This window comes from Emys orbicularis, chromosome 3, assembly GCF_028017835.1.
Source record: "Emys orbicularis isolate rEmyOrb1 chromosome 3, rEmyOrb1.hap1, whole genome shotgun sequence".
Classification (NCBI taxonomy): domain Eukaryota; kingdom Metazoa; phylum Chordata; order Testudines; family Emydidae; genus Emys; species Emys orbicularis.
In genome coordinates this window covers 135,169,437-135,193,436 of record NC_088685.1, presented here as the reverse complement: position 1 = coordinate 135,193,436, position 24,000 = coordinate 135,169,437, and the positions used below count along the sequence as shown (strand labels likewise).

Here is a 24,000-nt window from a genome sequence, read left to right as displayed (position 1 = left end):
CCAGTCCTTATACTTTGCTTTTTTTCCACTGTTTATTAAACAAAAGAGAACTTGTGATGTAAAAATATCAAACCTCTTACATTATGGTGAGGTATTTTAAAGGTAATTATAAATCATTTTACTCCTTCTTGAAAAGGGGTCAACTCTTTTTTTTAAAAAGCTATGTAAATGCATTTGACTCTTTACATTATTTGGTGAGAATTAATTAAACACATTTGTTTCTTAAACAGAATTCTTTCCCCATTAATTTCTTCTTCGTTTGGAATTGTCCCTCCTTTATGCCCTTTTCCCCTTAAACCATACAGTTTCTCTAACCTCCAAGCAAAACAGATCTCATGACTGAAATCTCCTCATTTGTATAAAAATCTAAAATTTGTCATGTATTGGTTTTGAAAATTTCTGCCCCCACCCCAAAAAGCATAAATTATTACTGAAGGAGAAATAATTGACAGTATTTTTACATTTTGTTTAAAACACGCACAGTTAGACTATTAGTCATAGTAATGCACATTTTAAAACTTGTCCTTAGGGAAAGAAGGTTCTGAGTTAATGGTTTGCATATTTTACATCTTGTTTCAAAAATGTATTTTATCTAACCACACTTAATGTTAGATGACTTAAGATCACCTTGCTTGACCCATTCTTGTGTTCCTTGTTAAAGTCCAATGTTAAACAGGCAGTTGTACTGAATATCTAATTTTCTGGATTTGTGAAGCTCTGTTAGAAAACAGTACTTATTTTATTAATTGTTGAATAAATATTTGCTATTAATTCCACAGCACATTACAAACATAAGCATTCATAACTAAATGAAGCATATGCATACATAATTTGCAGGACTGAGTCCTTAAATATAGTGAGCCATTGCTTGCCCTGAAAAGCTTACTATATAATAGAAATAGGACAAGTTTAACAAAGACAAAACATTGGATAGCAGTTCAGGAGAGGCAGGGTGGGGAGATTAACGATGACAAGAAGGGAAAACAATTTGCTTGCGGAGGTGAGGTTTTAAAAAGGGATATAGAGAAGAGAGATGGTACCTAATGGATGAGGACTCTTCCAGACATGGGAAGCAGCATGGTAAAATCCACGAAGTAGAGAGGTGGGAAGGTGAATAAAAAAAGGTTTGGAACTAGCCTATGGCCTTAGATACCTAGTAATGAAAAATAGGAGAGGTATTATATAGGACCTTGTCGGTGAGGATGAGAAACTCAGATTTACTGTGGTCAGACTATGAAGCCAATAGAAAGTTTCTAGGAAATAGGTGATTACTTTAGAAGCAGCATTTCAGACAGTTTGGAGAGGAGTCGAGGCTAGGAAGGGCAGTGAGATGAGACAAGAAGGTTACAGTAATATGGGAGATAACTAGGTTAAGAGAAATGCGGATTATATAGCACCAGGGACAATGAGAAAAGGGTGAATTTTAGAGATTAAAAAGGAAAAAATGACAGAAGTTAGAAACTGGATATGTGAAGGAAATGGGAAAGGAAAGAAGGATGAGGAGTCAAGATTATGGAGTTGGGAGACACAAGATAGTGGAGTTGTAAATTGGCAATGAGAAGCAAGGTGAAACAGAGCGATTTAAGGAAGAATTTGGCGATTGTATTTCAAATAGCTGGAAATACAAGAATTTTTGTAAGAGAGACAGTTAACAATGTGAGACATGATGATCTTTAAAAATATAATAATAAAATTCCCTTTAAAATGCCTTCATATTACCCACATAATGTATATGAAGGATGACCTAGTTCTCAGTTGGATGAAGGTACTTATATTATGCATTCCATAGTGTAATCAAAGCCCTTACCCTTTCTGGTACACCTCTACCCCGATATGACGCTGTCCTCGGGAGCCAAAAAATCTTACCGTGTTATAGGTGAAACCCCGTTATATCGAACTTGCTTTGATCTGCCGGAGTGCGCAGACACCTCCCCCCCCCCCCCGGAGGGCCGCTTTACCACGTTATATCCGAATTCGTGTTATATCAGGTCGCGTTATATCGGGGTAGAGGTGTATGTCATAGTACATGTTAGCAATTGTTTCTGGGTGGGAAGGCACTTTTTTTCGTTGTGGGAGTTTCCCATATTCAAAACTGAGCAAAGTCCTGCTTTGTTTACTCATGCAAGTAGATCTATTTGTTCAAATGAGGCTACTTATATCAGTAAGGAGAGTGGGATTTGGCCATTAGTCTGTTAAAACCTAGTCTGTCCTCTGCTTTTGTGTTTCATGGTGTCTTTTTAAGATTTACATATGGAAATATCCTGCCAATAACAAACTGGGAAATATTATTTTCTAAAATGCTTAAATGACATGAATTGTAAGAAATAAGTCTAACTGTAAAATCCCAATAGGAATATACTTAAAGTATTCAAACTGCAATCTGTATGCCTCATTTTTAATTGTAAAAATGAATTTATTTGTAAAATAAATAAATAACAGTCCAGTTAAAGATGTTGAAATTCCACAAATACCTCAGTGCACTGTTAATGATTCTAGTCAACATTACAGAAGTTCACCGAGCAACCAGTCCTCCTCCAGTGACCCAGGACCCAGCGGGAGTAGCCAGTGGAGACAGCAAGTGGGATATGACGGGTACTGGTGATTTTATATCTCACTGCAACTCCCATAAATAATTCTTTATGAAACAGAGTTTATGTACAAGCTAAATATTAAATAGTCCCATTTGCAATGGAAATGTAGTTTAAATAGAGGGTATCACAGTCCTAGTCTGATCTGAGATACCTCAGTGTAAATCAGTGGTGGTTTTCCAGATTTGCACCACTGTAATTGAGTTCAGGATTTGGTCCTCAAACTAGTATGGAAAACTTGTGAATTTCTACCCACAAATTGAGATTCCTTGCAAATTAATGATCAGGAAAAGTGCTTGTGATAAGGTACTTCCCTAAGTAAACAGGAAGCAGTGAGTTACAGATCTCTCATGCAATCTGTATGGAAACACAGTTTGGGAACCAAACTAGTTAGTGCTTTAGTGCTGGATTAGGACAGCCTAAGTGCAGGAACCAGATTGTGACTCAGTTCCGGTCTGGTTTCTACTTCCCCTTTGCTTTAGTGGGGGTAATATTCTGTGCCAGTCCTTTTGCTGGTGCAAATTATTTCTCCCTCTGCATTTGCTCCAGTGACATCTACTTCCTAGCCACTTGCATGGGGGGCTGAGTAGTATCCCAGCGGCAGCTGGTCTCTTTCCCCAGGCAGGCTCCAGCAATATGGGTAGTTCTTCCACATGAGTGTAATGGGGCTTGTTACTTCCCCTTACTTCCCTGCAGAGGAGGAGTCACAATTGAGCTGTTAGTGAATAGGAACCCCTTCACAAAAGTATGTTAAATGTTTAGGGTCACCAAAAAGTTAACTCACTCAATTCTGCTACCTATTTTCTATGTGAGATCTGTTCTTCATTACCGTGAATGTTGCACTTTGGTTGCATGAATCTACTGCTTGGTAACATTTTTGCTGTTAAATATTGAGATACAGAAATACACAAGCTGCCTAATTTAAAAACACTTGAGACATGCTACTCAGAGTTAATTAAGTTATTTTTATAATAAAATATGGACACTGAAATAATCTTCTTGTCTGTTATCAGCAGAATATTGCCTTGACATGTTCGATTATGTGTAAAATATCCCATGTAGCAGATATGTGTAGTGCCTTGGAACCTGCTCAAGGAATTTCAGATTAAGAGGGCCTGACATCTGTGAAAGTGGAAATGTTTCAAGTAATGGATTTAGTACTGAAGTGTGTAGAGGCATCAATTCCAATTTTGAATAAACGGCAAACTTTCAAACCTCTGTTCGGTAGATGCAAAATATGTTGTGCACCCATTTCATTAGTAGAATCCTGCATTTGCACATCCTGTCAGATATTTGTGTGCATAGAAGTGGGAATTGGTCCATGGAACAGCTAGTTGATGCATTTTCATGGTCCATCCATTGTATGGGGCTTTGAATGTTTGGCCCCAAAAATGTAGGGGTTTTTAATCTAGCATTGTTGTTTGTTTATAATTAATCCTAAATAGTGTTCTGCCAAGAAACATACACTTAGATATTTTTACTTAGAGTAACAAGTTTCCCAATGCTATTTGCTTGCTGGGTGGTGATGATTGTTTACAGTTAATGACCTACAAAGATTTTTACCTTGGAAAGTTCCTTGTGGGATAATCAGTTTTGTAGTTAAGAAAGAAACAACTTGATTGTCTGCTTATGTTACAAGGTGCCAATCCCCTTTACTTCATGAACACCAAGGTTCAGGTCCACTGGAGTGTGAAGGAGGCAGAGAACGAGAGGAAACTTTGGAAGGAACCAGATATGCTGGTAATAATAATACCATATATTAAAAGTAAATAATCTTCCTAGGATATACAAGTAAAGTTAACTACTGGTTCTGATGATGATCCTAATTTCCATTTATATAGAGCCTTTCATCCCAAAGGATCCTAAAATGCTTCAAAATGAATGCAGTATCAGTGAAATGCAGCCACCTCTGAGGTGGTAAGAGGAAACTAAACACGCAGTATAACAGTCAGAATAGGATAGATTTTGGTCAAAGAACACTTGAGGCAAATTCTTACTCTTTTATAGGAAGTGCCATGGAATATTTAAAGTAGGCTCAGAACAAACACTTTGATTTCTAAGGTGTCATTCAAAAGCCTCACACAGAGTGGACTGCATAGAAGTCTATTTAATTATTTTGGAACAACAAAAGGGTTAGGAAAGTCTGCCAAGGTTTGAGCCTGTGATTTCACAGGGTTTAGTTGTCTCAAACCTGATGCTTAAAGCACTGAGCTATGTGCTTTTTTCTTTGTACAGTATGTTCATCCTTTTAGAAATCAGAAATTAAAACACAATTATTTATGGCAGAAACGAAGTGGCATGCACCATCCACCAAAGTCTTGAGTTCCTACAAAGACCGGGCTTTACCAAAAGAAGGTAATGGCAAGGATTCGCCAAGCAAACTTTCTCATGTAAGTCTGTTCAAACTTCTCTTCTACTGTTAAAAACTTGGGTCTGAAAAGACACTTGCAAGAATCTTAAATGTTTAAAATACATTTTAGTAATTCCTGAAGTACAGTTTGGAGTTTGAGAGGCTAATAGTATTGTGCATAGCTATGCAAGGATCTCTGATTCAGGACTGGATGCAGTATTCTCAAACTAAGTACATTAAAAAGGTCATGTTCTGGTTTCTGGGACATTGCAGGGATAAAATCCTTTCTAATGTAAGCATCACTCTGCTGTCTGACTAGAGCTTCATTTACATTGGTTTGCTCAGTCTTAGGAGCACCTCCCATTATACACATTACATTCATGCATATCATTTCTTGACATGTATGGGATACATATGTACTATAATTATCAGCAATCAGCTTTCTTCTTATTTGGGCAAAGGTTCCACCTCTAAAGACTGTATCTAGTTAAATGTTGTTATATTTTTGTGCCTTTTTAATTGTGGGTGTGAAAGCGGTGGCCTGGTTTTTTTGGTTGTTTTTTAATGATTTCCAGCTGGATTAAATTGTGTGCACTGAGAAATGTCAGAACTGGTAAATAAGGGCTGCCTACCAATATTGTGTAAACTTCATTAGGATTAGAAGTTAAAAGTTATTAAACAGATTTATTTTCTAAGTATGATACAAATGCTGTGGCTGCCTTAAGAAAAGACACATAGAAGTTGAAGTATTGAATCAGATAATTGGTCCACCTTGTTCAGTACCTTGCATTTAATAGTGGCCAGTGCCTTATGATTTAGGAAAAGGAAAAAAACACTAGTAAAGTGCCATGTTCCCTTAATAGCATTTTGTATGTTTGTAATACAAAAGTCTTGCTAGATGTACCAGGAAACTATATGATACTACTTGTAAAATAATTTCAATAAGGTTATGGGGCCAGATGCTCAGCTGGAGTAAATTGGCTTTCTGATTTATACAGGCTGTGAATCTGGTCTATGATGTTTGAAAAAAAGACCCTCGTAATGCTGTAGTGTACAGTACTATACAATCCGACACATGGGGGAAATTACTTCCTGATGTTTTCAGGCAAGGAGAAGTTGTCCAGAAGTTTTGAGGATTGAATCACTGTGTAGAATGAATAACATTAAACTCAGTACCAATACCTGAGATACTGTTCTATTCACTGAACTTCATACATTTATTATGACTTGGTTATATGTATTTGAATGCAGCACAGCATTACTCTATCCTTGAATTATTCAATCAGTCACTTAATACAAAACTGAGAGATGCCTATCCAAAGCATAAGAACATAAAAATGGTCATACTGGGTCAGATCAATGGTCCATCTAGCTCAGTATCCTGTCTCTGACAGTGGCCAATGCCAGGTGCTTCAGAGGAAATGTGCAGAACTGGCAATCATCAAGTGATCCATCCACTGTTGTCCACTCCCAGCTTCTGGAACACAGAGGCTAGGGACACTCAGAGCATGGGTTGCATCCCTGCCCATCCTTAATAGCCACTGATGGACCTATCCTCCATGAACTTATCTAATTTTTTTTTAACCCTGTTATAGTTTTGACCTTCACAGCATCCTCTGGCAAAGAGTTTCACAGGTTGACTTACTGTGTTGTGTGAAGAAATACTTCCTTTTGTTTGTTTTAAATCTGCTACCTATTAATTTCATTGCGTGACCTCTAGTTCTTGTATTGTGTGAAGAAGTAAATAACATTTCCTTATTCACTTTCTCCACACCAGTCAAGATTTAATAGACCTCTATCATATCTATCATATCTCCTCTCAGTCGTCTCCTTTCCAAACTGAAAAGTCCAGCTTTTTAATCTCTTCTTATATGGAAGCTGTTCCATACCTCAGTCACTTTTGTTGCCCAGTTCCTTGGATTGTCCGTTGCTGGAGATGAGCACTAAATGAACAACTTTATATTTTTCAGGAACAAATGTTGCTGTTTGAGATATCATGCATATCCACCTCAGTATCTTTGCTCTTCAGAAATCTTGGATATCTTGTCCTGGTGATTTACTATACTTGAGTTCTAATTGCTCCATGACATGTTTAGAGATCGGTCACTGTTAAGGCCACATTGAGATTCCCTATGAAGAGTAGCCTTGACACATGGAAATACATGACTCTGAGCTGTAGTTGAAGTTTGGTTGGTGTAGCTCAAGAGGAGAGCATGCAAAGGTGCCAGCTGTTCGCCAGCTCACCCCAATCCTCTGTGCCAGTTCCAGTGCCAAGCAAGCAGTGGTATAAACTAGAGCAGCCCGAAGGAAGCTTTTTCTGGGACTGATACTTACTTCGCTCCTTCCTATGTTTTTTTTACTTCCTGAAGGCTTCCTTCCTTCCTAATGGTTTCTTTCCTCTTTGATGCCATGTTGCATTTGTGGTCCAAACTGAAGCACCTCTGCGCTAGACAACTCTCTAGCAAATCCTAGCGCATCCCATCCCTAGAAACGTGTTCATTTGCATTTCCAGCATCTAGTTCCCTTATAGTGAAGTTGAAAATCATCTCCAAAAGTTTCATAATGCACTTAAACCCCCTCTTTTTGTAGCAACTTTTCAAACAGACATTGAGACTTGTTAATTCTCAATGTGCAGTTAGTTGAGGCAGCCTTTTCAAAAGGGCTACCTCTAGCAGCTTGGTGTATAAGAAAGGATTATCCTTATGTACATCTGCTGGAAGGGAAATCTAATTAAAAATAGTCGTCTACCCTCCCGCTTTCCTTCTTACCTAGGCTTTATCTGGCTTGGTCCTGGCTGTCTTGCCTCACGGGTAAATGAATTCAACTCTTTGTAAAATCTCCTCAAATTTTCTACTGATGCAACTGTCTGACACAGTTCTTCTAGTCCAGCAGTCATACTGAGCTTGAACCCCCAGAGGTTCAAGTCACTTGCATCTGGTACACACATTCCACTTGCCTTCATTTCAAGTAGTCATACATGCTGCACCTGATCCAATAAACTGGATAGTTCATCTACTCTGAGAGAGGATAACAGTAATTCAATCTCCATTGTTCTCCAGAACTGCAATAGAACCTAATTCAGTGGTTTGTTGTTCATTTTAACTATCCACAAATGATAGTTTATGGATGCAAGCATGTCAGAATCAAAGAATTTAAATGTGAGCATGGGATTTGCCATACGAGATCAAACCAATGGTCTAAAGTCTATTGTACCTACCAACACAATAGGCTTTTGGAGGAAAGAAAAGTCCCATAATACACCTAGGCAATTGTGCAGTTCACTTCATAGAAGCTGGTTGCACATTTAGCTTCTTTTGTATTTGGTGTTTGTATTTAGTGATGCTGTGAAAAGTATTAAATGCAGGCTAAATGACCTTTGAATAAAGAAAATTAAGTAACCTTAAACGGAAGTAAATATTATTTATAAACTTCTTTTTTTTTTTAAGATTGGAGACAAAAACTGTTCCAGTCACTCCAGCAGCAATACCCTGTCCAGTAATACATCGAGCAATAGTGATGAAAAGCACTTTGGCTCCGGAGACCTGATGGACCCTGAATTGCTTGGATTAACATATATTAAAGGGGCTTCTACCGACAGTGGAATTGATACAGCTCCTTGTATGCCTGCTCCTCTTATGGCCCCTTTACACCTTGCTGGCAGCAGGTCTGGGGTACATAGTCGGGCTGAGCAGTGGACTGAATCTTCTGAAACTCCTGGGCAAGATGATGAACAAGCTAAAATTTATGCTGTACATAGCTATGCTTCTGCCATTTCTAGCAGTCATACAGCTGAAGGTAGCATGGGAGACCTCAGTGAAATATCCTCTCATTCTAGGTATGTGTTTTTTCTATACAAATTATGTGATTCAATTAGTGACTGAGAGAATTTGCTTTTGTTTATGCTTAACGTTTCTGTTCCTTGAAAATGTGCTTATTAATTTAATTTTTTTATATTTTACTACATATATGAGAAAACGAACAAAAGGCTTTCCCTCACCTTCCATGAGTCTGTTACAGAGGGTGTGTCTAGGGTGTGTCTGTGTGTGTGTATGAATTTCTATTTAAAAATCTAATCCAGGTGTGTTAGTTACACAAAATTTTTAAAAAAATTAGTAAGAACATTTAGTATCTTTGGGGGAACACAGAATCTATTCAATATATATCACTCCTTTGAAATTGATTGACCCACCTTGAAAGGCATAATAACCTACAAGTATATTGCACTTTTTCCCCAAAGAACCCCAAAGCACTTTTACCCTTTGAGGTGAAAATGCAGTACCTGTTTAATGGCAGTTGATTACATTGGACAAACATTTAGGACAGGAAGTGATAACATCCATATCAGTTTGAACTGAGTAGAGGGTGTTTAGATAGCAAAATGGTGGGCCATTGTTTCAGTGAAGGCTAGTTCAGAAAATGGTGTCAAACTTGCGCTGTAGGGCCCTTATCAGGGCCGGCTCCAGGCACCAGCTTAACAAGCAGGTGCTTGGGGCGGCCAAGGGAGAGGGGCGGCACCTGCGGCAATTCGGGGGCGGCAGGTCCCTCGCTCCCTCTAGGAGCGAAGGACCTGCCGCCCCCGAATTGCCGCCGCCGCCGATTGCAGCTTTTTTTTTTTTTTTTTTCCCCCAATTGCCGCCGCCGATCGCGATCGCGGCTTTTTTTTTTTTTTTTTTTTGCTTGGGGCAGCAGAAATGCTGGAGCCGGCCCTGGCCCTTATGAGTATTTTTGGGGAGAGGAAAGACTTTCCAGTAGGGCCAGAATGAAATGCTACTATGATATTTAGTTGTCATGCTACAGTGACACATGATGAGGAGTACAATCTGCTTCACGTTCACTGAGAATTTTGTGGGGATAACCAAGTACCATGGACAATCAAAGTGCCTTCCCCTTTATTGCAGCCTGATGTGGCGGCACCTTGTAGATTCCTCCTTCTCCTATTTAACAGAATACTTTCATCCGTGATTTTCAAAGGGCTTGCCTACATGGGAAAATTTTACAGTTGTACCAGTATAATTATACTGATATAGTTAAACCGCTATAGTTATACCAGGATAAGTCCTTGTGTGGATGCTATTATCCTGGAATAAGAATGTCTTTTTTCTATTTAGCTTAAACCACTTCCAAAGCAACATAAATTAAATTGAAAAAAAGCATGCTTATACCAAAGTAAGGGTGTCCACACTAGGAACTGTACCAGTATAACTGTAGCTGTTTAAATTCACATCTTACCTTACATTGGTACAACTTTCCCCATGTTGACAAGTCCTAACTCCCTTCACAATCACACATCTCAATTCTGGATGCTTTACAGATACCTCAAAATCCTTCAGTGCGTTGCCCCCAGTGAGCCTCATGTTTGCTGTGAGACTCAGATTTGTTTGAGCCGAATCAGCCCTGCATTCAGTACTGACTTGCATGGATGAATGTCAGCTACTCCTCATCACCATTTCCTATTATGTGTTTGTAGAGGTCTTCCCAGAAATGTACTGAAATGATCTGACCCTGTGTAGCTTGTGCGGCCTGTCAGGATCACAGCACAAGGTGGCATAGCTGCAGGGCCCTAAGTGTTCTGGGGTTGTGGGATTAATTGGATAAAGCATGTGTTATTTATGTATTGCATAATACAACATTTTCTAATTTCTTAATCAAGAGAATAACAAAATAGGATAGCATTGTAGGAGTATTGGGAGAATAAACACCTGCCTCACGGGGGTGTTAGGAGAATACATTCATTAATATTGGTGGAGTTGTTGGATAATACAATGAGGACCATAGAAAAAACTACTCATAAATAAGTATATAGTTTATTCCTTGAGAATCCCATTGTATTGTGACACTTCAGTTCAGCAGCATAGCTGTTAAGATGGAATGAATAAATAAATAAATGAGTCTATCTATACTCTGTCCTACTGGCAATGAAGAGATCATTAAAATATTGGAATGGGTACAAAATAAGTTTGTCAATTAGTAAAATATCAGCACAGTGTGTTTATATTATTAATGTTAATTTTGCATTAGTATCACTGCCACCATTATTCCAATTAATTTAAATAACTGTAATAGCTTCAGAAAGAAACCAATCAAGTTAGCTTGGCACCCCTTTCTCTGATTAGCACATTTTTTCAAGAAGCACTTGGCTGCACATGCTCTTTCAGTACAATGCAACTGATGACATAAGGATTTAATGCTATAGCAATCAGATATAATTCCACTGGAAATATCTGTTTCTTTATATTGGTGTATAGTGAAGCTGCATTGCATACCTTGCTCCTTAATTTAAATTAATATGTTAGATGCCTGGCAAAATGTGTATATGTTGGATTGAATTTGATGGATTTTGCTGTCTGCCCTTTGACTATAAATGAAATTTGTGTACAGTCCGTGTGTTCTAAAGCGAGTTGTGTTGTGTGAGAGGATTTATACAGCTGGTCGCTTTTATCTTCCCATTTTCTGGTGTTTTTGAAGGTGCTGCTTTTGAATGTATGTTGAAGTCTTTTGCTTGGTAAGATGGAGTCATTTAAAGGGAAATTATTTGCGCATTTTTGTTCTTCTGATTTGTCCATTTTCAATGCACACCAGTACAGGAAAAAACAATGAGTTGCATTCCACATCCTCCCTCTGTGTGCTATGTATTCAGGAAATTTGTCTCATCCAATTTCATAAGCATTTTCCTAAGAAGATACAGTAGTGTACAGGCAGGAAGAAAACTCGATAAATACTTTCAAATATTGAATACTATATACATACATAATAGAATACAAACTCTGGAGATACAGTGAGCTGAAATAGATTTCTGAAGAATAGAATAGAAATAATTATTTGCATAGCACTTTAAATATGTAAAATGCCATACAGACATTAAATAATCTTCAATCCACCTCCGTGAGGTAGACAGGAAAATCTATTCTTGTTTTGCAGCTGGAAAAACTGATATGCAAAGAGTTCACATGACTTATCTAAGTCAGTGGCAGAGCCAGTTAAAACTCAAGAGATCATGACTATCCCTTCAGGGTTGTCCAATCTCACTTTGGTAATATTTTTAAAAAAATATCTGCTCCTAATATGAGTGCCAAATGATGTTACTATTTAAAAAAAAAACACCATAAATTGTATTTCATGTGGGTTAGCTGTTTTAGGTATAACTTATGTAAATGTCCTCTTCAAATGAGTTTTGTCACAAACCATACTTATAGATATTTAAACACTTTTAAGAATCGGATGTACTGTAGCCAAACAAGCTTTAAGAAATGAGTCTTATTTCACAGCTGTAATATTGCTACTGTGAAATACGGTGTTTTCATTATTTTAATATGTAAATGAATTGTGTTCTGACTGACAAGTCACCCCAATGCCAAATCTCTCTCAGTATGACAGTCTATAACTGTTCAGAATTTGACTAACACAGTAGGGTTCTGACCTGATTGAGACTTTTAGGTATTACCACAGTATAAATGTTTAATAATAAACATTTTCTGTAACTATAAATATCTAATAAATTAAAACTTAAACAAGAAACAAACCAGCAGGCTGGTGGAAAGCTATTTCCTATATAAAAAATTCAGTGGTTCCTTGTTAAAATTGTATGCTGTTTATTAAATGGATGAAATACAATCCAGGAATGCTGTTGAGTATAGACGTATTGGGCCTGATTCTACCACCCTTTATTCATATTGAGTAGTCCCATTGAAGAAAGTATTAATCTGCCTGAGTAAGGGTTTCAGAATCAAGCCTATTGTGTGTAATGACATCACAAACTATCAGATCCCTTTGAAATATGTACAGCCTTGTTTTTCACAGCTGTGTAATTGTCTATCTTGCTGTCTCATTTTTTAAATTCTAATTACACCCTTGGATTACCAAATACAATCAGGTTACTGTAGCTGAAACAGTTTCATTTAGCCTCAAATAGTTTTGCATTCCTACCTTCCTAGCTAGTCAATAGTCTTGGACTCAAAAGCTAGTGACTAGCATGCCACTGGATGAGGCAAGGTCATACTGAACCGATAACCTGAGACAGTGAAGCCTCTATATACTTTAATTTTGATGCTGTAACAAATATATGGCAAAAAGTTCCCTCTGATACTTCTCTCTCCTATCGCAAGATCCATCTTGCTAACCTCCAGCCATGGCTTACCCCCAGCATCTGTTGCCTCCATTCCTGCTCTCGCAATGAAGAGCATCTCTAGTAGAAATCAAGTGACCAGGCCAACTTCCTCCACCACAGATTCATTCTCTTTCAATTCTGCTGTCTTCCTAAACAACTCTACTTTTCCAACTTAATTGAATCTCATGCCTGCAATACCAAATGCCTTTTCAGCACCTTTAACTCACTCCTCAAACCTTCACCTCCTCCCGCCACTCCTCTCTGCACGCTATCTCGCTGATTTCTTTGAAGAGAAAATTGACAAAATATGACATGACGTTTCCCCTCCCTTGGCTCACCTTCCCTTCCCCCTTTTCTTCCCTTCTCCTCTCCTCCCCACCTCAAACTTTCTTTTCCTCCTCCTCCTCCTCCCCTGGCCACGGAGGCAGAAGATTCTCATCTGCTCTCTTCCACTGTCCTCTTGCTCCAGTGACCCCATCCCATCTCCTGATCTCCCTGTGGGGGCCCACTCTTATTCCCTCCCTTACTCTTCTCCTTAACCTCCCAGTCTCCTCTGGTTGTTTTCCCTCGCAATACAAACATGCTTTAGTTTCTCGCATCTTAAAAATACAAACCCTTGACTCCACTTTCCTCTCCACCTACCACTTCTTTTCCCATCTCCATTTAATTTCTAAGCTCATTGAACGTGCTGTTTACAGTCACTGTCTGGAGTTTCTCTCCAATTCCATTCTAGACTCTCCAATCTGGCTTCTACCCTTGCACTCAACTGAAACAACTGTCACCAGATTCTCTAAAGACCTCTTTTTAGCCAAATCTCAGAACCAATACTCCATCCTCATCCTGCTTGACCTGTCAGCCACTTTTGACACAGTCAACTGTGCTCTTCTTGAAATCTTGTCCTCCTTTGGCTTTCATGACTGTCCTGTCCTGGCTCTCCTCTTACCTCTCTAATTGCTCCTTCTGCATATCCTTTGGGAGATCTTCCTCATCCCCCTTCCCACTTTCTGTGTGGGTATTTGGAGGTAAATCTGCAACAGGCTGTTCCCTGCTCCAGCAGGGGAATCCAGAATCCGATGAGGCTGAGGAGCTGCAATTCCAGACACTGCTCTTACAACTAGAGCCCCCAATTCCCGCTCCTCACCAAATCTTCTCCTGGAGTAGGGGTCAGCATGTGTCAGATTCCTTCTGGTTTGCTACTGATCACCTTTAAAGTTACCCACCCACATTTTCTAACTAGCATAATCCTGCCCGTGGATCATCTGGCTACAGATGGGAAGTGGGGGCAACTAAGAGAATCAGAGAAAATTAGGGGGAAAAAAACATAGTTGTTATACTGTCCACTGAGGGTGAAAAAGTAATCTACAGTAATGGGTAATGTCTCCAATACTCAGCTTCACGCTTTATATCCCAGTGTTGATCATTTTTAATAATTGAATGTTCATGGTGTGTGTGTGTGTGTGTGTGTGTGTGTGTGTACACACACACACACACACATATATATTTACAAAACCAAGTTCAATAATCCATTCTCTTTTTTTTTTTTTTTGGATGCTTTATTATCTTCCCTCTCTGCCCCTAGTAGGTATTTTAGAAAACTCAGGTCAATCAAAACATATCTATATTGTTTTACCATTTACATTTCACTCAGCATGAACAATGAAACAAGTCTAGTCACTGTCACTTTCTGGTTCTCGTGAATGAGCACAGTACTATTATGACTGGATTAACAATGAGCCTTGTATGGTAGGTAGGGCACAGGACTCAGAGTCGAGCTGTGACTTCTGTTCCCAACTCTGCAACTGACACAACGAATTGCCTTAAATAAGTCATTTTATTTACTGGTGCCTTAGTTCCTTCATCTGTAAAATAAGGCCTTCCTTGAGGAGATATTGTTTGCTTTAATTTGACTGTAAAGTACTTTGAGAGAGTCTGATGAAACATACCATAAATAATTACTAGCACTATTAATAATGCAAGAGAATATTAAAATAATCCAGAAAACTGTGTTCATTGCCACATTCATTGGGGTGAAAGTTATTTCTATTCATATGACCTTTTTTTAAAAGAAAGCTTAAATCAAGAGCCTACCTTTAGCTGATGTGTCTTGTCAAGAGTAATATTAAGTGGAAATGCCTAGAAGTTCTCAGAGTTCAGGCAACCATCTGGGGCCATGTTCATTCCTGATGTAATTCTTGGCACTGATGGAGTTACACCAGGGTTGAATTTGGCTCACTGTCTTTAAATCAGACTGGTTTGCCTTGTCATTGCCAGGGCCGGCTCCAGGCACCAGCCGACTAAGCACGTGCTTGGGGCGGCACCTTAGAAGGGGCAGCCAATGTTGGGATGGCGGGGGGCGCTCGCGGTGTTTTTATTTTTTGTTGTTGTTGTTCGGCGGGGCGGCGCTCGAGGGTTTTTTTGTTTGTTTTGTTTCGGCTGGGCAGCGAGGGGGGTGTTTCGGCGGCGCGGCACTTGGGGGGGGGTCCTTCGGCGGCGTGGCGCGGCGCTCCGGGGGTTTGGGCGGCGCTCGGGGGGGGTGCAGGGGTTTGGGCGGCCCGGCCCAGCGCTCGGGGGTTTCGGCAGCCCGGCGCTTGGGGGGAGGGGGGTTCAGCGCGGCGCTGGGGGGGGGGGTGTTACGGCGGGGCGGCGCTCTTCTTTTTTGCCTGGGGCGGCAAAAAAGTTAGAGCCAGCCCTGGTCATTGCAATAGGTTCAATGATAGAAAATGCTCATCTTGTTAAGTCTTTCTGAGTGTGTACACATGTGTGTGTTCATGAATGTGTGCTCGGAGAGTTGATAGCTGTAATTTAGCTATATATAAAATGTATTCAAGAAAATTTAAAAGAGAGAATTATGGTTGCATAGCTGGCTGTAATCTCGAGTCCTTGATATTTTACTGCACTGCAGATTTTGTTCTGTGTTCCTTTTCAGTGGGTCTCACCATTCAGGAAGCCCATCAGCACATTGTTCTAAAAACAGTGGCTCTCTAGATACCTCCAAAGTCTACATAGTGTCACAGAATAGTGGTCAACAGATCTCTGGGTCTGTATCAAAATCACACCACAGACAAGGAGCAGTGAGCAAATACGTCATTGGTTGGAAAAAGTCAGAAGGCAGCCCTACACCTGAAGAATCTGAAGAGTAAGATTTTTGTTTATTCTTATTTTAGAAAGTTTATAAATTGTGTGGGGAAAGTTTTTAACTTTCTCATTATTTGAAAAGTATAAAATGCCTCTCCTTGTCTTCAGTTTTATTTGAAATATTTGGCTTTATTCTTCCTTTATGTACCAGAGATCTCGACACAGGTGAAAGAAAATCATTGGTTGGAGGGTCCTCTTGCCTCCTCCTTCCTTTTTCTCTCTTCATTTCTTTCCTGTTGAACCTCCTCCCTTTTACCCAGTGAAGCAAAATGAGAGAAAGGACTGGCATTGTTAATCTGGCCAAAAATTAGTTGTGTTGTAAAGACATGAAATTCCATCTTGAAGAGGATTAGTTAGGCATAACCCCATTCAGGTCTGGAGAATCTCAGTATCTTCTCAAATGATTCTCCAAAAAGCTTAACTTTCATTGAAGGGGTTCTAAATAAGGTTGCTCCTGGATATAACCTCTGGGTTTGGACCCAAGGGCCCCAGCTCTATAAACCTTAATTCAAGATTTCTCTATGCTGGTTTTGGTTTGAGATGAAAAAAAGAAGAGTATTGTGGAGATTTAAAAAAAAAAAAAACCTTGAGTCTTGTCAATTGAAATTAGTGTTGCTTTTGAGTCATTTTGTGGAGGGACACCCCCACTCCTGTGTTAGAATATTCCCCAGTTCCTGGAATTATGTAATTACATCAGAATTACAATTTTCACTTTAAAAAATATTTCTAGCCTTTATAGCTGCAAAAGAAAACTAGAAAACATTAACTGACCATAACTGATGCAACAATGTCTGCCATAGTCTGCAGAGACCATGACAGAATAGCTGTGAGAGTGCAAACAGCCCCATTATCTCAAGGGGGTACTAAGCTGTACCTGAAAATAGTAGGGGGCCCTGCCAGCAGTATCCCAACAGAGGACTGTGTGTATGGTAGGAAGAAAATGCAGTGTGCCCAACCCGTTCATTCATCCAATTTAATTACTCCCAGGCTGCTGAGCTAAGTACTGGGACACTGCTGGAACTACTGCTACTATTCTTGGAGGTTAGATAGGGACTCCGTGCCACTACCCATCCCTGATGTCCCAGTGTCACTCCAAGTGGGGGAAGAGGGCAGGGTCATGGCATAGGAATGAAGCCACAGAGTGCACTATGTAGTGGAGCGCCTCAATTGCTTTAATCCTGCCCTGGATGGTCCTGGGGCACTTGATAAAAAGGCCACACATAGCCCAGGTCTACATAGCGGAGGGGGGTCGACCTAAGATACGCAACTTCAGCTACACGAATAGCTTACCTGGCCGTGAGGACGGCGGCGAGTCGACCGCTGCCGCTCCCCCGTCGACTCCGCTTCCGCCTCTCACGAGCTGGACTTCCGGAGTCGATGGGGAGCGCGATCGGGGATTGATTTTTATCGCGTCTACACTAGATGCGATAAATCGACCCCCGATAGATCGATCACTACCCGCCAATCTGGCGGGTAGTGAAGACCTGCCCTCAGTCTTGGGAGTGGAGGTTTCTCACAATTTGGGCATTTATTTCTTCTCTGACTTGACTCTTGCGCTTAGAAAAACTACTCAGTTCTGCTTAGATGTAAGAAGGAGAAAAAAATGGCAGAGGAATACTGAAGATCCAGGCCCTGCCTCAGAAATAGCCTCCCAAATCTCCAAAAAACACTCAAGAGCAGAGATGTGGAGCTGCAGGCATGTGGAACTTAGTGGAAGCAGAGGCCTATCTGACTTGAGCGTTGGACCCTGCAGCAATTGTTTCTAGAGCTAGGAAACTTCAAAAGGATTGAGGAGTCCCAGCTGCTTTCCAATCCTGGGCACATACCGTCCCTTTACTGGAACTGTTTCCAAGAAGAAGGGGCTGGTGAAATTAACATTGGAGCCAGATGATATTTCATTTTGTGGCACTTTTGGAGGTTTCGGTATTCATTGTGGATTGGAATGAAAACAAATCCTTTACACCACTTGCATGGAAATGGAATTATCAAAATGTCTGTTTTCAAACAAACACTTAAGACAGGGTGGGCTGTGGTGCAGGTGTATGTATGTGTATGTGGTCAGGACCCTGGCCAGGGATGTGGGAGGCAAAGTTTCAAGCCCCTGCTCTGCCTGATTCAGAGTGATCTAGGATGGTGGCCATAACCGTTTGGTGAGTGCACATCTCTCTCAAAAACTTGATTAAAGTCTATAAATCTCTGTGAAATGTTTTGGCTTCAACGAAACAGCATATTTCAGTAAAATTTCATTTTGCTGAAAATGTTCCAACCACCTCTAATAAACAGCAGTGTATCTTGTCTGGCACTAGGAAAGCTCAGGAGGAACTTCTTCCTCTTGTGCAGAAGTTAAAGCCTTGGTTCAGAATGTGGTGCAGTTACTCAAATTTGGTTACAGCTGGTGCTTTGCATCCTTCCTATTGTACCAGCATAATAGGAGCAAGGATCTGCCATGTAATAATAATAATAAAAAAGCGTGTTCTTTTTATCTTCAAAATCATGTACCATGATCCCCTTACTTCCTTATTGAGTATAAATAACCGATTCTGCCTCCTTCTATATAGTAGAAAGCGCTGTTTATCTTGGCAGACTGGCAGCAAGACGCATGCAGTAGTTTATTTTTAAATGTGATATGTGGACTATCCTTTATTCTGTGGGAGGGGAAAATGAATATTAAATCTAGAATGTTGTAAATGTTTCATATAACTTAGAGAATTTTTTCACTTCAAGGTCCCAGAAACAAAGGCAAGGTTTTCATCTCAAGGCCAAAAGACCAAAAACATCAAGACACTTGATCACGGCCTTGGATAGACCAAGAGACTACCTACACTTGACCAGAGCTCATAATATTTATAGCCAACTCTATAGTAAAAATGTAGGCCAAAATTTTATATATTCAAAATTAGGAGCTTAACTTTAGGCTCTTTAAAACCATATTTCAACACTTGCCTCATTTTCAAAAGTAATGAGCACCAACTGCTCCCAGTTGTGGCCTTCGTGTTCTGCACATTTGTTTTGCCTTAATATTATGAATAAGCACACTTTCACTAGATTGTTCAGTCATAAGAGTGCTGCCTCTTTAAAAGTGTGGCCGTCTCTTTTGTCCCACAGGCCTCTGCATAATGAGATCCTGCAACCTTTTTCAGTGTTTTGAAATGAAAACTTTTATTGAAAACTGCATAATTAAGCATTCCCTTTGGACTAAAACCCAGGAACTTTGAAAAATGTCTGAGGACTAGCTCCATCTGAAGAGTGTGAATCAAAGATGGCCACACTGCACATATCAAAAAAATATTCTCATAAATTTTCTATGCATTAGCGCAATGCTTAACTTTTTCTCTCTCTAGGAAAGCTTTCCATGCATCATGAAGGGTGGGTGTGGGGAGGGAAGGGACTCTATTTCAAAGATAATTAGTTTGAAATAAAATAGCATCTCAAATTAGCAGTGGTGATGAAAATCAGGTCATTTGCTGAAGGTTGTGCCACCGTAAGACATAATTCACTGAGAATTACAATTTACCATAGCAAAGCCTATTTCCTCTCTGCTGAGGATACAGTCGCTGATTATGCTGTACTTGGCAGTAGATAATTGGTCTCAAATGTATGCACTGTGTGTTTGGGAATCTCCAGCTCCTCAGATTCCATTTCCAGAGTAAACCTTTTAAGATCGTCTCTCTCCTTTCTTGCTGGAAGGGAGCTGAAAGACAGTAATTCAGTTTGACAGGCTTTTGTTGAATGTAAATATATTTTTGTATGCTGATAATTAAAGAAGACACCTGTTTTATTTATCCAAACAGCTTTGTGAAATTGCTGATAATAAAACGCGCTTGGCACATGGCAGAATTGATTACAAGTGAACTTTCGGCGCTGCCAGTGATGAACCATGATAATTTTGTCCGATTGTGATGCTGCGTACAGTTTCACACCACAAGATATTGATTTTCTTATTTGCTCAGGAAGCAGAAGTTTAATAATTTATCACAGATCAAAATATTTTAAGTTTAAACAAGACAATAGAGAAGTGTAATGTGCACAAAAGACAAGTGCATGCTTTGAGAAAGATGCTTCTTGGGAATTCAGTACTTTTTGAATAATTTAAAAATTCCATCTTGAAACTGAAACTAATTCATAAATTTAAAATGATTGGGAGAGATGGTAAACAATGCACTATGCAGAGAGGGAGATTCATACAGCAACTTTTAGTTTTCATAAATGAAAATAAATACAGTATTGTAAATCCATGACCAGTACTTCTTACCATACTAATATACCAATTGTTTCAGCAGACTGTATGGTGAGGATGATACTATGTCTGCATCAAGTCAGCTTCAGACTTCTGTGAGGAGTGCAGTTACTGAAAGCCAGCAAGTCTTGTCCAAAGAAGATTTTCTGAAGCTGATGCTGCCAGATAGTCTCACTATGGAGGAGGGTAGAAGAAAGGTGAGCTACTCTTTTTTGGCTCTACACGTATAAGAGGCAATTACCCGGAAATCATCTACTTTTAGTTTTGAAATTGATTTAGACTAGACAAGATCATTCTATATAAACCAAACATATTCGGCAGGAACTATGAATTCTGACAGTAATTCACATAATATGCATACCCCTGCTCTCTAAAATGATACCTAGTGTTTGGCAATTGTGGATTAAATTCAGTGTGTGTAAAGCATGCTTCTGCTCAAATTTAAAAGCTGAGCTTTTTAATACAAACACCTAGTTAATTTTGAGTATAAGTCCAAAGACTGAGGTCGGTATTTTAAAACCTAAGTGCCTAAAGTTAGGCAATTGAATAAAGTGGCATGGCTTTCATGGTTCCCAGCAACAGCAACTCCCATTTGAAATTTGTATGAGTCAGTGACATACAGATATTAATTATAAGTAGTTAGTTGGAAAGGTCTCATAGTCTGCTCACAGAAAGCTGTGATCTGATTTTGTCATACAAAGACAATGTTGTTCATGTTAAAAAGTTCATTAAAGTACTGATATTGAACTTACAGTATGCTTTCTGAACAGCAGATACCAGTGACAATGCATTTTTTGCATAATAGGAAATGGCACCACAAGCAATTTAATTACTTGAAGTAATGCTCTTAAATAGATATTAACTCAATGGTACTTTAATCCACTATGTCTATAATACATACTAAAGAACATGTGGGAACCTCATACGTGCTAAATTTAATTTAAAAGAAGTCAGATTGTTTATCTTTAACATGTATTAAGTTAAATACATATATAGTTATAAATCTCTGAAAGTTTAGGAATAATAGCTGAGAATTTTTATTTATTATATTTTTCCTACAATGACGCATTATTAATATAATAACTAATTGGACTGCAGTTCTGACTCTAAGACGCTGTCTACACTGCTTTCTTTATAAATAACTGAGGTTGCACGCTTCCTATTCTGGATATCCATCAAGTAAGTATAGATGCAGTGGCTTTTTTAAAACAGTGAATTTAGCACCAGAGTTAAAAATATCTACACTGTTGTTTTTTTGACAGGTCTTCCTAACTGATGAATACTTCTCAAAGAAACAGGGGGAAACATTCAATCATTCAAAGGGAAATATACTCTGTAAAAAATAGTTCAATACACATTAGGGCCCAAATTCAGTAAAGCATCCCTCTTCAGGAAAGCACTGAAGCATGTGCTTAAGTCTAACTGAAGTCAGTGGAAGTTAAGCAAATGTTTCAGTGCTGTCCTAAAGCAGGATGGACTTAAGCATATGCTTACATTTTTTCCAGAATCAGGGTCTAGATATTGAAGGAATATAGTAGTACTTAGACCCTGACTCTGGAACAAATTTCAGCATGTGCTTAAGTCCTGCTTTAGGACAGCACTGAAGCATTTGCTTAAACCCCATTGACTTCAGTTGGACTTAAGCACATGCTTAAGGTTAAGTACATGCTTCAGTGCTGTCCTGAAGAGGGATACTTTCCTGAAATGAGGCCCTAGTGTATATTAAACTATTTTGTACATAGTATATTATCCTTTTGCATGATTGAATGTTTCCCTCTGTTTCTTTGAGAAGTATTCATCAGTTAGGAAGACATTGTCAGAAATACAACAATGTAGATATTTTTAACTCTGGCACTACATTCACTGTTTTAAAAAAGCAACTGCTTCTATACATACTTGATGTGTATCCAGCATAGGAAGTGTGCTGCCTAAACTATTTATAAAGAAAGCAGGTCAGGATGTTGGACTCTTATAAGTAAGGAATACCAGTTTAAGATCATTTGTACAAATAAATTGCCTCTGTAGACATGCAGAGTAACTATTTTTGCACTGCTCTAGAATTAAAGGGTTCTTAAGTAAAATAGCCAAGTTTGATCCAGTTAGGGCAATCAGATATAATTTTACTTTAGACATTTAGATGGTATTTTAACTAATTTTCTAAAAGATAAAACAGCTTTCACTGAACTCTATTATCTTGTTTTAAGCGTATTTCATGTTATCTAGACAGCTATAATGCTTTAAATCAGCTTTATTGTCATATAAATTAGATTGCACCTCACATATAGTTGATCACTTCAGAATGGCTTGATATTAAAACCTAGTCATTTCAAATTAAAATCAAACAGTCGTATGTATGGTCTTGAATAAATGTTGCCAGAGATGGTAACCTTATATATATTTCTGGAAGCCATTACTGTCAGAGGGTTATGGAGATTTCATTTAACATTTCAGAATTAATAAAACAACGCAGTATCTAATTAATTCATGGTGATGTGTTCCAAAATGTCAAGGGGAAATATAAAAATCCAATCCAATAACTCCATTGAGGCTGCAGGAGAGTTGATGTGTTGGAACTAATATTTGATCTTCTATTGCAAGTTCAAGCATTCCAAAATGATATTTTATGCCTGCTTACAGAAATACTACAAGAGTTTTCACAATATCATATAAATTATTTTAACTAGTAAAATATGTCATTATTTTCATTTCTTTACCAATTCATCTTTCTAAAACTATTTTAATATTTAGTTTTCATTTTATGGAAACCTATCTCCAAGGAGGACGCTTTATCGCACCCTTTCTGATGAGAGCATATGTAGTAATCGGAGAGGATCTTCATATGCTAGCTCACGGAGTTCAATGCTTGATCAAGCCTTGCCAAACGATATTTTGTTCAGCACCACCCCACCATATCACAGCACTCTGCCTCCCAGAATGAGTCTGGCTCTTGGAATGGGAAATCTAAGAAGTAAGTGATTTGATCATGTTATGAGCAGGTTTCAGATTCTGTTAGTGAACTCAAATGAATTGCCAAATGTTTAAAATAATTTTTCTTTTAATGGCAAGTTACATTATTATTTCAGCATTTTATGTTCTAGAGACCCTAGCAAGTATCAAGTCTGGTCAGTAGTGTCTGTTTATATTTGATTTAGTATCAGAATTCAGACTTTTTTTTCAGATTTGGAGAGACATTTTCCAAAAAGTAGATTTTCACAAAGCAAGTGATAGGCAAAGAATGCTTGCCTCAAGACAGCTCTTTTCATTTTTCTGTTTTAGTCCAATGAATGATCTAGCTAACTAGCTTTGTCTCACAAGATTGTATTTAAGTTGATTTCCCTATTTTGTTGCCATTTGTTTTCCTAGTGCATTCAAACTGTTAACAAATATATATTAGTGTTATCAATTTCATTGTCTATTCAGTTTGATATGAAGATAGCCCATTTATCTTAGTGACAATATCTTAAAACTTAATGCACATTTGTGATCCTTGTTCCCTTTTTCAAGTTAGAAGCTACTTCACAATATTCTTCACAATATTAAACCCCTGCACTTAGCAATTCATTTATCACTTTTTAGTAGCAAGAAA

At 38.7% G+C, this 24,000-nt stretch overlaps 1 protein-coding gene across 1 annotated transcript in view; it reads left to right on the top strand.

Moving 5' to 3' along the window:
• SIPA1L2 (signal induced proliferation associated 1 like 2) overlaps window positions 1-24,000 on the top strand; it is a 135,616-nt gene that overhangs the window by 86,685 nt on the left and 24,931 nt on the right. Inside the window, exons 10-16 of the mRNA XM_065401456.1 lie at window positions 2,509-2,592; window positions 4,228-4,328; window positions 4,875-4,978; window positions 8,385-8,773; window positions 15,969-16,178; window positions 20,458-20,611; window positions 23,163-23,382. Of these exons, the coding sequence (XP_065257528.1) occupies window positions 2,509-2,592; window positions 4,228-4,328; window positions 4,875-4,978; window positions 8,385-8,773; window positions 15,969-16,178; window positions 20,458-20,611; window positions 23,163-23,382 (1,262 nt within the window). The remainder of the gene's footprint in view (window positions 1-2,508; window positions 2,593-4,227; window positions 4,329-4,874; window positions 4,979-8,384; window positions 8,774-15,968; window positions 16,179-20,457; window positions 20,612-23,162; window positions 23,383-24,000) is intronic.